At 36.4% G+C, this 13742-nt stretch overlaps 3 protein-coding genes across 3 annotated transcripts; 1 reads left to right on the top strand and 2 right to left on the bottom strand.

Annotated features, from left to right (window-relative positions):
• The first annotated feature begins 930 nt into the window (after positions 1–930).
• Positions 931–4765, top strand: LOC111288093 (uncharacterized). Its single transcript, XM_022878856.2, has 4 exons — positions 931–1446; positions 3043–3120; positions 3357–3798; positions 4555–4765. Exons 1-4 carry the CDS (start codon positions 1281–1283, stop codon positions 4571–4573), a joined length of 705 nt encoding a protein of 234 aa, XP_022734591.2. The 5' UTR covers positions 931–1280; the 3' UTR covers positions 4574–4765.
• A 2207-nt stretch (positions 4766–6972) lies between these two features.
• Positions 6973–8138, bottom strand: LOC111289019 (receptor-like protein EIX1). Its single transcript, XM_089760268.1, has 2 exons — positions 7634–8138; positions 6973–7274 (listed from the first exon to the last, which is right to left on the bottom strand). The coding sequence occupies exons 1-2, from the start codon at positions 8136–8138 to the stop codon at positions 6973–6975; spliced, it is 807 nt and encodes a 268-aa protein (XP_089616394.1).
• Positions 8139–10138: 2000 nt separating this feature from the next.
• Positions 10139–13617, bottom strand: LOC111287472 (nuclear pore complex protein NUP54-like). Its single transcript, XM_089759985.1, has 9 exons — positions 12985–13617; positions 12833–12886; positions 12522–12581; positions 12297–12407; positions 11638–11703; positions 11479–11565; positions 11019–11120; positions 10783–10932; positions 10139–10553 (listed from the first exon to the last, which is right to left on the bottom strand). The coding sequence occupies exons 1-9, from the start codon at positions 13369–13371 to the stop codon at positions 10437–10439; spliced, it is 1134 nt and encodes a 377-aa protein (XP_089616111.1). The 5' UTR covers positions 13372–13617; the 3' UTR covers positions 10139–10436.
• Positions 13618–13742: the final 125 nt, after the last annotated feature.

The following is a 13742-nucleotide window of genomic DNA, read 5'->3' on the forward strand; positions in this document are numbered from 1 at the left end:
GGTTAAAATTTTAAATTAAATTATTATTTTACATGTAAAAAATATGGATTGTTTACGTAAGTATGGATGTGATATATCTTATTAGGTATCTATGTATTATGTAATATATATATATATATATATATATATATATTAGATAAGTATAAAATGTAAAAAAAAAAAATTGAGTAAAAATTTATGATAAAAGGTAAAATTACTGAAAATAGAGAGAGCAGATGAATCCCTCTAAACCCTTCCAATAAACAATACAAACCTTGTCATTGCCGTCATCAGCAACGGAACTCGTCGCAAAAAAAACAAAACATTGTGGGATACTTTGTTCTGGAATTTGGCAGCTGAGGTCAGTTTTTTTGTCAAACAAAAAGACTTAACATTTGCCGGGACTAATGCAACCACCTGAAAGAGACAAGTTAGAAAACCATAGTTTTCATCACTGCCCTAAACTTGCAAACAATTAATTTCTGGTGGACCTCAGCCTTCATCATTGTAGCAAAGATGAAATCAACTAACCAGTGGTCCAGCCTAGTAGTAAACACTGCTTTGGTTGATTTGGTCTTTCTTCCCCTTTGTTAATGGCACTTTCACACTTTGGGTTGTCCCCTATTTTTAGTGGGTTTGGCATTTTTCTTTCTTTGTAGCTACTTTTGTTGGAATAAAGCATTGTGCAATACTTCAATTTTGTTCTTAAAAGATATCCAATCTAATGCTAAAGATAGTAAAGAATGCAAAGAACCAGAATGCTGGAATCTTAATTTCAATCATTAAAAATAAATAAATAAAGAACTGGAAATTTGATTTTAGTTTTAGGCTTTCTATATTTGTATATGGTATATATACTGAATGTAGCATACAAAGTTCAAAAAGAGGTCAATGTTCAGAAAATCTTCAGTGGGCGAACCAATGATTAAAGTTAACGAATCCCGAAGAGGAGAAGAGGAGCCACTCAGAAAGCAGACTTTTATTTCTTTTCCCGCTGCTGCAGCCTTAAAGAAAAATACTAGTCCTGTAAGAAAGAAATCAATCAAACAAAGATCATTGAATATGGACCCACGCCTGCAAGTGCCATTACTTTACTTTCAAGACCAATCAACTCCTCAGTCTCCTCAAAACATTTTGGTTGGTGAATTCAACTATTCAAGCATAAAGCTAAAACCCCATGGTCCTGTTCCTTTCTCAGTCAATTTTCTTTTCTCTTTTCTTTTCTTGCATTGAAGAAAACAGGCTAGTTAAAGTGCTATGTCTCATCATTGAGTAGAAGAGACTGTTGTTGTCAAAAAGACATGGGCAATTGTGTTACAGTTTACAAGAACAAAGATCCTGCAGCCATGAATCTCAGTGCCCAAATTCAACTGCCCACTGAGAACTTTGTCAGAAGGGAGCAGTCAATTGCTGAACTCGGTTCCATGTCTCAGCTGTCATCAATGGATACTAGTTTCCGAGACTTGAGTATGTTTCTAAATTGGCTTTCTTGATCTATTTATCATCATTCTTTGTTCTTGTTTCAGCCTTACATTAGTGCTTATGTTTGAGCTTTGGATAGTTTGATCTAAGATGTCAGATTGGTTGACTTCTGATAATCAAATTTTGGATTGGGATGGCACTATAATTGTGAAGTTTCCTTTGATCATTTCAATGATCAAGGTCTAATTTGGAACCCAGTAAAAATACTTGATTTAGTGGCTAGCTGTCCCCTTGTCATGATATTATATGGTTCAATTGTCTATTTTCTCTCAGGAAATTATTAATTCTGTTACTTTGTTCCAGGCAAAAGCAGACTCATAAGCTAGCATATAATTTACAAATTTAATGTGACCATTTTTGTGGCAGTCTCAGACTAAAACATAGCTGCAGAAAATTTCTTCTGCAGGTTGTTCTTTTCTTTGCCCACTTAAATTCTGAACTTACTCCCAACAGCTTGGGTGATGGAGAAACTTTCACAAATAGGCTCAAAACCCTTTGGATTTGTCACATTAGCAAATTTAGAATTTTTGCTGTTTATTCCTTTTTACACAGAAGGCAAACAGTTTATTGATGGTAACTTCCCATTTTTCTGTCTTTTCAGAGTTGAAAGTCTATCCTAACTGCTAACCAATAAATAAAGGACTGATTTGAAGTTGAGAATCTGAACCAAATTAACCAGTCCTCATCTGCTTGTCACTTGTCCCCATGCTCTTCATAATTCCCAAGTGTCTCCAGCTCAAAATTTTCTTGTTCACAAAGTTATCCAAAAATAGTCTTTTCCCCCCTTGCATAGGAACCCCTGGTTTTTCCAGATTATCTAAAGTAACTGGAAGCCATCTCTATTACTAACTCCGATAATATCAGAAACTATAGCATGTTCTACAATATTGCAGTCATAAATGGTCCTTTTATTTCATATAATTTACATTTCTTTTATGATCACTGAGATATCAAATATCCTCCAGGCAGATGTCTCCTGGAATGGACAGTTTGATTTTTCCCATTTTAGATTGGTGTAGAAGCTATGAGGGTGAAATTAAGTTTTGTTATAATCATAGCCTAATCGGTTATGACTTTTGTTAATAGCAGGGTAACAACAAAGACGTTGATAGAAACAACTAGTGTATTCAGGCTGCCTGAGCGCTCTAAGATGGTTTGGTGGTGACAGTTTTCCCATGGTGCATCAGAATTTTAACCCAGTTCTGTATGATTACTGACAGTTGCTCTCATATTTAGGAAAATAGAATGATCAGGAAACTTGGTTAGCATATAGTTGGAAACTTCTTTTCAACTAGGGACATATGCACCTCAGACAGAATCTCTTTGCAACTATTATGTGCTTTTTGATTAACCTATAAAGGTCTGATTATTGATCGTGGCACGCGATGGCAAATTCTTGCAGGATTCAAGATGGTGGATTGTTTGCTACAAAACAGATTAGAATTAGTGCTTTTGCAAATAATGTTTACGTAACTTTGAATGGGTTGTGACGTTTTGCAGATTCTTTACCCTTTCTTCTTAACTGGAAACTCACTCATATTTAGTATCTTTAATTGAAGTGTACCTATAATTTCTATCCAGGTAAAACCGAGGAGAATTTTTTCGATTCCCAGCCTTGTCTAGAATCTGACTGTGAAGATTTCTTCAGTGTCAATGGTGGTGAGATTTCCCTACTTTTGTTGAGAGAATTATGTACATTTCCCTATTGTAATCGCATGAAAAGAAGTATATGTACTGGGAATTATATTGCGATTTTTTATACTTAGATGCTGCCAAGATTTGAACAAATTAAGAGTTCAGCACTCTACCAATATAGCACACGGCTCTTGATGGGAATTGTATTGCTATGTTTCTTAACTTTTGTCAGTGCTTTTAACAAGCTTGTTTTCATCCAGATTCTACCTCTTGTGGTAACAGCCCAAACCACCAGAAAAGCTTCACGGAAAGTTCTCTGCGTGATAAAAATCATTCAATGGACCGTGCACATGATGCAGTAGCTGAACATTCTCCAAATGATACAAAAAAGCAACTAATTGAGTTATTTCGTGAGAGCTTCGACGATGATGATGATGATGCTGTAAATAATGATCCAAGTTTAAAACAACAGTTGGAAGACAAACCTACAACTTTCAACCTCCCTCCAAAGTCTACAAGTAGAAGTCCATATGAATCTATCCCGAACTCTGTTCGCAGTAGTGAAGCATCTCCTTACAGCGGGCACCTCCCTAGGAAAGAAAAATCAGCCCAGTCTCCGCAGTGCTGCCTTCCAAGTCTGGTACGCAACATGAGCTTTGGTGAGAGAAAGAAAAGGCTAAGCCCTGCCAAAACTGATGGACGGTAAGCCAGATATTTATTCTGTATAAATCTCTTGAGAAGTTATACTTAAACAAGCTACAATCTCAAAACCTTTTTGCAATATATTGTTCAAATGCTTGCATCTCATCTTTTCTTATAGTGATACTACATCTGTAAAATGAGAAATTGGTAAATTTCTATGTTTCAGTTGCTTGGGGTTATGGCAGTTTTGAGTCATTTGTCTTTTCTAATGATTAGTCTGCAGAAAGGTCGAAATCATACAGGCAGATGAAATTTTTTCCCCTTTATTTCCTCCGGTTTTACAGACCTTGTCTGAAATAATGAATTGAGCCCTTATAGGCATTTTGGCAACATGGGTAACACCTTTCTATCATTAATGAAAGAAAGAAAGCTATAGCATTGAAATCCCTGTATACGGGATGAGCTGGAAAAGGTAGTAGGATTAATTAAATCATCGGACAAAATTAAGAACAGAGTAAAAGGTTGCCATCATACATTAGATTGTTAGGCAATCAGCCAGCCTTGCAATGGCTTCAAGTCAATGACAGAAGAAGAATCTCAAAATCATCAGTCACCACATAAAATACATAAAAATGTAAGAGAAGAGATTGATTAGTCGTAAATAAATCAGTTCTTGCTGCTCCTTCTTTGCCTTTGACTAGAATGAGTCCTCTTTCTGGGAAGGACATCTAATCTATGTTTATTTTTGAAGTTGATTCTTCAATTTCAGATAGGATTCGTTTCAAAGATTACTTATTCATTTCACAATTTGAACAGATTTATGTCGCACTGCTAGAATTGGATCATATGGATTCAATGGTGTTGAAGTCGAAGTATTATTTCACAACAAAATATTGCTCTTTATTCTTTTTATTTATTTCAGTAATGGAGTTGGTTCTTTTGCACAAAAGCCAAATGTTTTGCATTAACCAGGGTCAGGAATTGATCGATTGCTGGAACAAACATACCTACATACAAACACTATGGAAACAAGATGATTCAGTCTTCTATATGACAATTACATTCTTTGAAGTTCGCCTTGCTCATAAGTATCTTAATCACTCGGCTGTGGAGATACAACAAACAGTGTAGTTAAGGTACAACTAGAGAAGTGAAACGTCACAAAAATAACAATAAAGACGCAAAGAATACACGTCAAGCTTTATTCATCCATTACCATGAGCATATCATTGTCCATCTTTCTTTATTCATCTGAATTTCTTATCTTCCAACATCCATCTTCTCCAGTGGAGACATGTTCAACAATGTGGAAAACACAGATCGATCGTGAGATAGGAGAGAATGCGGATTGAAGCAAATGCTACCTTTCAGTCTACCTTAATTTCTCGCCATCCCATTTTTCCTTCGCAAACGAGCCACGTTAACAGCAATCAGAACCGAGAGCTCATCCTTATTCTTATCCAAGAACCGATAATAGGCATGTCTGATAGATTTCTTTATCACCAAAGTGCCAGAAATGGCCCAAAATCCCACAAGGAACCCCACTACCGCACTTATGTAGAACTGTAGTTTTATGTGTCTTCACCATCGTTGTCTTCGGAGGGTCCAATAACACTGGATATGGTGCAGCTGATTGAGAACGGCGGCCCACAGAGTCCTGGATTACCCTCATAAATAGATGGATTACCAATGTTTTGCAGTTGGTTGGATGATGGAATTGGTCCAGACAGGTTGTTGTATGACAAGTTCAAAAAGTTAACTTATATATGCTTGAAGGAATTGGACCTGAGAGATGGTTATGTGAAAGGTCAAGGGCTTCTAACAGTTGTAAGCCTTCAAGATTTTCTGGTATTCTTCCCGTTAGTTGGTTTCAAGAGAGATTCAAGAACCCAAAGGCCGAAAGATTTGTCATCTCCTCTGGTATCTCTTCCACTATATTGTTGCTGGACAGGTCTATGCTGTTTATAAGTGGAATTATTATGGTAAATACACTTTCTCTTCCCTTGATGACCAACTCCATGTGATTGTTGAATGTCATGTCTTGTGTTGAGGGTCCTAACCTGAAGAAGCTGTGCAAAGTTTTCAGACGTGGCAAACTGCCCAAACAACTAGGAATGGACCCTGACAGATCATTTTGTGCTAGATCCAAGATGTGGAGGTTGGAGAGGTGACATAGTTTTTCAGGAATGCTTCCCGTTAGCATGTTGGCTCGTAGGCTTAAAAGGGCCATTGGAGATTCGTTTGCCACAATTTACTCAGGGATAGACCTTGTGAATTTATTTTCTCCAAGATCAAGTGCAAACAAAACTTTGCAATCCTACAAGAACCTAGAGAGCTCCCCAGTAAGATTATTGCTGCTCAATTTCAACCAGCTTAGTGAAGGAACAGAGCACATGGAGCTCGGAATGTCACCTGATAGATTATTCTTAGAAAGATCTAAAAACATCAAATATTGCAAACCCTGCCATTGCCTTGGAATTGTTCCAGTTAACTGATTGCTCGATAGATCAAGAAAATTCAAATTCATCATATTGTTTATGGATGGCGGAATGCAACCATTTAAAAAGTTCCCAGAAAGATTTAAGTTCTGCAATAATGACATTTCATGGCCTATGTTTGAGGGAATAGGTCAAGAAAATAAATTGTTCTTCAATGAGAGGTTTGTCACATTTGACCAAAGTGGGATTGAACCCTCCAGGTAGTTGGATTCTAAATTAATCCATGCCCCTATATTCAAAGGTAAAAGCCATCGACTTAGGAAGCATCCCTCTCAATTGGTTATAAGAAAGATGCGGCAACCAAATCGTTGGTACTAATCTCCAAAACCAATCAGGAATGGTGTCTGAAATGCCAACATTGGAGAGTGTAATTTGAGATAATTTGTTTTGAGTTCTGAGGCACGGAGGAAACGCAGGGCCTAATTGGCAATCATTGATTGCAATTTGGTCCAGTTGCAATGGAGGAATCCAGTCATCTCTCAATCTAAACACCAAGGATTTGTTGGTAGATGATAAAGAAAGATCGCTTAAATATGTTAGATTCTGAAAATGAAGCTCGGTTATGACTCCTTCAATAGAGTTCCCATATAGACCCAGCTGAAACAGCTGCGGGAGTTGACCAATACCTTCGGTGATTGTTCCACTCAGCGTGTTAAAACTTAGATCGAGCTTTGCCATTTGTGACAAATTCCCCACTGATCCTGGAAGTGGACCCGAAAAAAAATTGTTGGAAAGTTCAACGTATTCCAAATAACCCAGGGACCTCAGATAATTTCCCTGTAAATTTGTTGGAGTAGAGCACAAGAGACATCAAATTCTCAAGGGACCACAAAAAATCAGGCAGATTCCCTGCGAGATTATTTGTGCTGAAATCTAATGTCTCCAAGCTACCATTACTGCATCTTGACAAAGTGCCAATCAGTTCTCCAGATTCACCTTCAACAGAATTTGATGATAAATCTAAAACTTGAAAATTGCAAAGGTTTCCAACTGAAACCTTCGGAATGGGACCCGTAAGATTAGAACTAAGAAGTCTAACTTCAACGAGGGTGGTGAATTAAACAGCAAGTGTGGCAGTGGAGAGCTGAACTAGTTAAAGAGAGGTCAAGATTTTGAAGCGATGTAAAATTGATAAATGGGAGAGTGTGAGGAAGGTCATATAGTTGACAGCTAGAGAAATACAACTCCAATGATGAAGGAAGCATATTTATGGCTTTTAGCCAAGTAGTTGATGCCTTAACCGAGGTTTACATATCTTAAGTTTAGGTAGTGCAGAGAAGAGAGGATGGAGAGCCATTCTAATTCTGACACCCAAAGATCTTCTGAATCTGAAATCCCCGTTTCGAGATCGAGATAAACCAAATTTCACAGATTCCCAAGGTGGGGAGGAAACATACCAAAAAAATTTGCCCAATTCATGTCAAGATGCATCAAATTCTTGAGTGAACCAATGAAATTTGGGATTGGAATTCCTAGGAAATTGTTGTAACTCACATCCAAGTAATTCAAATGTGTCAAGTTTAGCAAAGAAGGATTTAACGTACTATCTAATTGACAGAACTGATAAGGCGATAGCGAATCTCCCCCTTGCAAAGGACAGTCATACTTTTTGCTGAGGTCTAGCATGATAACATTGCCTGTCTGATTGCTACAGCCTACGCCTGACCAGTTGCAGCAATCTTCACCGATCCAAGAATAGAGTCGACCAAAGGGATCAATAAGACCGTCTTTGAGTTTAAGAGGGGCTCTCCTCTCCATCTCGATGCAACCTACATTGGGATTGAATCCAGCAGCCTCAAGGTGATAAAACCTAGAAACAAGAGCAAGGAAGAACAATAAAAGAAGTTGGAAGGACGTGTTTCTGCTAGCCATTTCTCGCCAGGCAGCGAAAACATGAGCCATTGTAAAGGATTAAAGGATTATATTGCCGCTGATTGAGCTATCCCTGGCAACATTTTTTTTTCTTTTTTTTTTTTTGTTGTTAACTTAAGAGATTAACTCCACGTTACAAAGCTACTTTGTTTTATTTCTTAGCATGCAAGAGCTAGAACCAGCTGTGAATTATCAAAGTCAATTTTGAAAATTCAATTACCAAATTTCTTTGATGCATAGGCCTTAGTACTAATCAAAAGATTATTCCCATCAAAGTTAGCGATATGTTAGGCAAAGCTGTCACCGGTCAATGGCAAAAGAATCTTAAAATTTCAGAATCATCATTCTATCTGAAAAATGTACTAATTAATCAAAACAACGTCAACTGTTGAAATTTCTTTTAATAAATCTCAAGGAGGATTCTTTCTTTGTAATTAAATATAGAGGGAATTATTTTCACTAGAGTGAGCCCTCTTTTTAGAAAGGACAAAACTAGATAGTATATGTTTATATTTTAATTTCTATCAGTTTCATGGAAGCTGATTTTTGAAGTAAATCGTGCACGGAGGAGGGGAATATAAGTGAAAGGGTAACAAGTACTAAGTATAATCTGCTTTATTTGGCAGCCACTAATAAACCCATCACTTTCCTACTTGCTAGTAAAAAGCGTCTCCCTACGATTAAAAGTGTTCATGAATCATATTGTTAGTCAAGTGTGAGTGTGACTCAATCCGGATTAAGTTTTGAATAGAAATTTTTAAATAGGTTCAATTCAAAATATTATTTGTTAATAAAAAATTATTTTTCTTTAAATTTAATTGTATATATTTGAATTTAAATAAATAAATTGATTTAAGTCTTAAGAAAAATATAAAAATGTCAATTGAGTCTAACTTGATTTGATTTATAAACATCTCTACATATGATCAACACATTAAGTTTATCTATTATTTTAATAATGAATAAAAGTTAGAAGTAAATATATCCATTTGTATTTGAGCATTTGATTCCATTTTGACCTTTTAACTTTATAAGAAAAAGAAGTAGAAGTAATCATTCCTCCGAAACGAGTAGTTAATCACCAAAGTGTAAAGAGATTTTTGTCTCAAAATTGGATTAAGTTATTATATTTAGGATGTGTTTAGTACACAAAATTATGATATGATAAAATTAGATTAAATAATGTTATTCAATCTTGTGTATGATTTGTGCAAAAATTAAAATAAGATAATTTATTTATTGGTCAAAATTATCTTTTTTTAAAGTTTATATAATTTACATTATTGATATAATTTTTTTAAAAGTATAGTAAAACATATAAGTTTAATCCTATAAATTAAAAATAATCATTTTCACTTTAAGTGAATTGAATCATCATATATTAAAAGGATGATTAATAACTCATTGTAATCCTATCTCTTTTTTTAGATATAATATACAATAATTATTATCTTATTCTATCTATTATCTTATATATCAAATATGACCTTAATTGCTTTAAAAAAAAATTCAGGCAAATACTTACTTAACAAGTGTTTTGTAATATGATACTAGAACCATAAAAATTTGTACCACTCAACCTTCTCTTGTTTACGACTAATCTCATTCCAAAGAATTTAAGCAAAATAACAATTCTTGGGAAAGACCATGACTTAACTCCATTTTATTGCTTGATGAATTTCAAACCCTCTATATGTCACATTTAGAAATTACATTAAAAATTGTTTAAACTCAAATATCATATTAAATATTTTTAAAATCATTCATGATTCTTCTTTAAATGAGCCCATTATACGTGTAGCTTACATCTACCCATTAACACTTGGGCTTGTAATTTAAATCTTTGTTAAATCGGGCTGAACACCCTAGCTAAAAGCCCAACTCACCCATCAGTCCAGGTCCAAGCGTATTGAAACAAAAACCTCTTCTCAGTCCACGGTCCTTCGCCGTTCAACAGCCTTGTTATCTCCTGATGGACGATGAAACTCGGGATGATTTGTTGAGCAGCCTTGATCAAGAACGACAAAAAATTTGGTGGCTAAAAGTAAACAACACATTAAGTGCCCGTAAAAGTCAATGTACAATTATTAGATCCCAGAAGCAAAACTGAAGAAACGACTAACCCCACCTCTGGAGTCCAGCTCCTTGATCCTCTTCCGGGGGAGAAGAAAATACTACTTATATAGGATAATTATCTAATGATGATAGAATTGATTATAACACACTTGCAACACTAGACATTGGTGAGAACAGTCAAAACAGCAACTTCAAATTCCTATTCAATCCACCTACAAAACTGGAAAGAATCATCAGAAAGGTATGGGCCCTCTAGTTCACATCTTCTGTCATATCTGTGTCTTCAGCCATTATTATCTCCATATCCCTAATATCCCGCTTCAATACGTTGCCAAGCCTTGCAATGGCCTCTGTCTGCTGTTGTAATACCTGTTCCCAAAAAAGACCGTTCAATTTCAAGTCAGCAGATTAAGTAATGATATATAGAAAGGCAATATGCAAAATTCTTCGATAACTGATGCATATCAGACAGCAGATTCTGTGAAAAATTGCCTGTAGATGTATTATCATTGCAAAATAAAGAAAAAAAATGTAGTGATGACAGGTACTGTCTTTCCAATCAAATATATGCAAGAACGCCTAAATTGCTCAGTCGTACCTCCTGCATATCAGCAAGACTCTGCTCATGTATTTTAGTTGATCCTGGAAGATAAAGAGAACCTCCAGCACCAATAGCATTTGCTTGAACACGAGACACAGTGAGCAGGTTTTGAACCCTCCTAGAAAGTTCTGCTCCAGATCCTTTCAACTGTGATTGCATCTGCTTTCAGTACAAACTCTTGATGACAGCATAGAAAACGCAAAATAAGAAGATCAGAGGATAGGAAGGCTAGCCTGTCTAGTTATTGCAGCCAACTTCTCAGCCAATTCAACTTCCCCTTTCATTAAAGGCAACCTGCAGCCCTTATCCTCTAATGCTTCGACGATTCTCATCATCTTAACACCACCATACAAAAATAAAAGTCAACATAATTACACCCAAAATATGCATAAATTCTAGCATAAACCATAAAAACTTCCCTACTACATTACAACTAACTCCATATCCAGCCTTACCACACACCTAAGGCAGTTGTAATTACTAGCATTGGACCAAGCACATTCTCTTATCCTTTACCTTTTTATTTATTTTGTTGAGTTTTGGTGGCGGGAAAAGGGGTGGCAGATCATCAAGCAAGAAAAAAAACAGGAAGAATGGCTTTTCTGCCAAAAATAATTATGTTTCTTATCAATGCCTACGACCATGCCTATCATTTCTAATTGGTGCTAAAAAATAATCAAAATTTGTTCCCACCTTTAAGAGGCGCCTTTGAAGGCTTTGCTCCTTTTGTCGCATTCTCTGGATCCAGGGAAGAGTTTCAACTTGAAAATGCCTTTGGAGCTGCAAAAAGAATAGCACGTGAAAAACAAACTCCAGACAGTAATCTGCAGAGATCAATGGAGGATACAGTACCATTTTTACATTGCTCTGGGTCATTCGCAATCTCTCAGCATCTGAAAGGATGACTTCGTCTTGTAGCTGCCAGCAACCCAGCAATATAAAATGTCAAGGGTTCAGCCGACAGAGGCCACTCACAAAATAAAATAAATGAGAAGTGAAAATGCATGGCTACTAAAAGACCAAGACTTGGGGTACATGTAAGTGCTCATAGAACTTAAAAAGTTAAAAAATAATGTATACATTTGACCACATTTATCACCGTTTCTTCCAAATATTAGCAACAAAGTAATAACAAACTAACTATCCTGTCCAGCCAGAATAGTAAAAGCTCTCCCATTTCTATATCCTTGCACATAAATCTACTTTGTTATATCCTTGTCCAGTATCTTTCAAGGTTCCATGCAGATTCTAAAAGTCAGAGGCACCGACAAACAAAATTCCATCAGTTACGCAATGCACAATCACAATAGTACATGAGATTCTTTAATTAGTTACATCAGAATAAGTTCGTTCTGAAATAGCCGTCATTAGTTACCAGTCTCAAAATTTATACGCATCCAAATATTGCTCTAAGAATCACTTCCTAATGAAGATTTTCCAGACAATAACAACACAAAGAAACAATATAATAAGAAAAATCACTCCACATCTCAAATAAAAACAATAATTACCTTCAACCGCTGTGAAAGATCCTTAAAACCGTGAACAAACTGAGGCCAGAGTCTTTCCCGATCAGCACTCTCCATACCTTCCAGTTTTGCCATAGCTTCCACCCACATGATCTACAAATGTAAACTATCATCCAATCTTAGTAAAAGTAGAATTGAATGAACCCAACAAAAAGAAGAGAAGATTAATAGTAAAAAAATTGCACAAGGAAATGCTAGAAAACTTACATCCGATATACCAGTTGGTTTTGCCCTGAATTGCGGGTCTATTACACTAAACAATAAATGCTGCACAAAAATTAACTCAACCATCAATACACACGCGAACCACCTAAAACTCCTAAAACTCTAATGCTTTATTCGTTAACGTAAAAGAAAATCAACAAAATAATGATTCGAAATAATTACATCTCTCACAGTTAAGTAACCACAGGAAACAGAAACAATGTAGCTTCAAGATAACAACATTACAATTGGTCTTCCTCTTGATTTAATCGAAAATAATTAAAATTTGAATTAGACGTGGGAAGGAAACGAACCTTGAAAGCATACTTAGGGTTCCCAGGCTCCTCCTTGTAAGCATCCACAATCGTCTAACAATCAAAGAGAAGAACAATAATTAAAGAACTGAAAGTAACCTAGGGTTAGGGTTAGGGTTAGAGTTAGCAATTTAAAAAGAAAGAGAATTTACTTGAATATCACGATCGGCGAGAGAGAAAGGGAGAGGAGCGACGGGTGCCATTTGAGTTGTCAATTGAGCATTGGGGAAGGGAGTAGATAATGGAGCCTGGAATCCAAAACCACTAGAAGGTGCTGCTGCGGCTGGCTGTTGCTGCTGAAATAATGGCGTCTGTTGCTGTTGCGTTTGAGAAGAGAATGGAGTGGAGAAAAGAGAGGAGCCGCCAAATCCCGTAGCGAAAGACGGAGTTGACGGAGTGCCAAATGCCGGCGCCGAAGAAGGAGTACCAAACGCCGGAGTCGAAGAAGGAGTTCCAAACGCCGGCGTCGAAGAGGGAGTTGCGAAGGCAGGAGTGGAAGGAGTGCCAAACGCTGGCGTGGAAACTTGAGCTCCGAACATTGTAGGATCTCTCGATTACCGAGTTTGTTGTTGAAAGCTCAAAACGAGGAAGGGGAGGCGGTGTTCGTTTTTATGGTGAAGTCGCCATTCGCAATGAGGCTCAATTTGCTGCTTCGATTTTCCTCTTTGGATTTTTTAAATTTTTATTTATTTTTAAAAAGATTTTAGAGGGTATGCGGCTTTGCCCAAAAGAAAAAAATGTTTGTGACAGAAATACGTTTGAAGCGGAGGTTGCTGTTTGGATGCAGACACGAAATAGTTATTACATTTCATTTTGTTCTATTTTTAGTAAACCAAACACAAACGTGGCATTAGCGTGCCAGGAACCAAAGAACAATGAAGCAGGATCAATAACAGGTAGCCTGATGTAA

The sequence above is a fragment of the Durio zibethinus genome, chromosome 4 (assembly GCF_047325235.1).
Source record: "Durio zibethinus cultivar Kanyao isolate XHJ-2024 chromosome 4, ASM4732523v1, whole genome shotgun sequence".
Taxonomy (NCBI): domain Eukaryota; kingdom Viridiplantae; phylum Streptophyta; class Magnoliopsida; order Malvales; family Malvaceae; genus Durio; species Durio zibethinus.

Bases quoted from the DNA above. Each gene is read 5' to 3' on its own strand.
- LOC111288093 (XM_022878856.2), top strand. From the start codon at position 1,281: ATGGGCAATTGTGTTACAGTTTACAAGAACAAAGATCCTGCAGCCATG. The intron at 1,447-3,042 runs GTATGTTTCTAA...ATTTCTATCCAG, and splicing joins TACTAGTTTCCGAGACTTGA to GTAAAACCGAGGAGAATTTT. The intron at 3,121-3,356 runs GTGAGATTTCCC...GTTTTCATCCAG, and splicing joins TTTCTTCAGTGTCAATGGTG to ATTCTACCTCTTGTGGTAAC.
- LOC111289019 (XM_089760268.1), bottom strand. From the start codon at position 8,138: ATGGCTCATGTTTTCGCTGCCTGGCGAGAAATGGCTAGCAGAAACACG. The intron at 7,275-7,633 runs GTATGTTTCCTC...CCCTCGTTGAAG, and splicing joins GAATTGGGCAAATTTTTTTG to TTAGACTTCTTAGTTCTAAT.
- LOC111287472 (XM_089759985.1), bottom strand. From the start codon at position 13,371: ATGTTCGGAGCTCAAGTTTCCACGCCAGCGTTTGGCACTCCTTCCACT. The intron at 12,408-12,521 runs GTAAGTTTTCTA...TTACATTTGTAG, and splicing joins AACCAACTGGTATATCGGAT to ATCATGTGGGTGGAAGCTAT. The intron at 11,121-11,478 runs GTGGGAACAAAT...GGTGGTGTTAAG, and splicing joins TTCAAAGGCGCCTCTTAAAG to ATGATGAGAATCGTCGAAGC.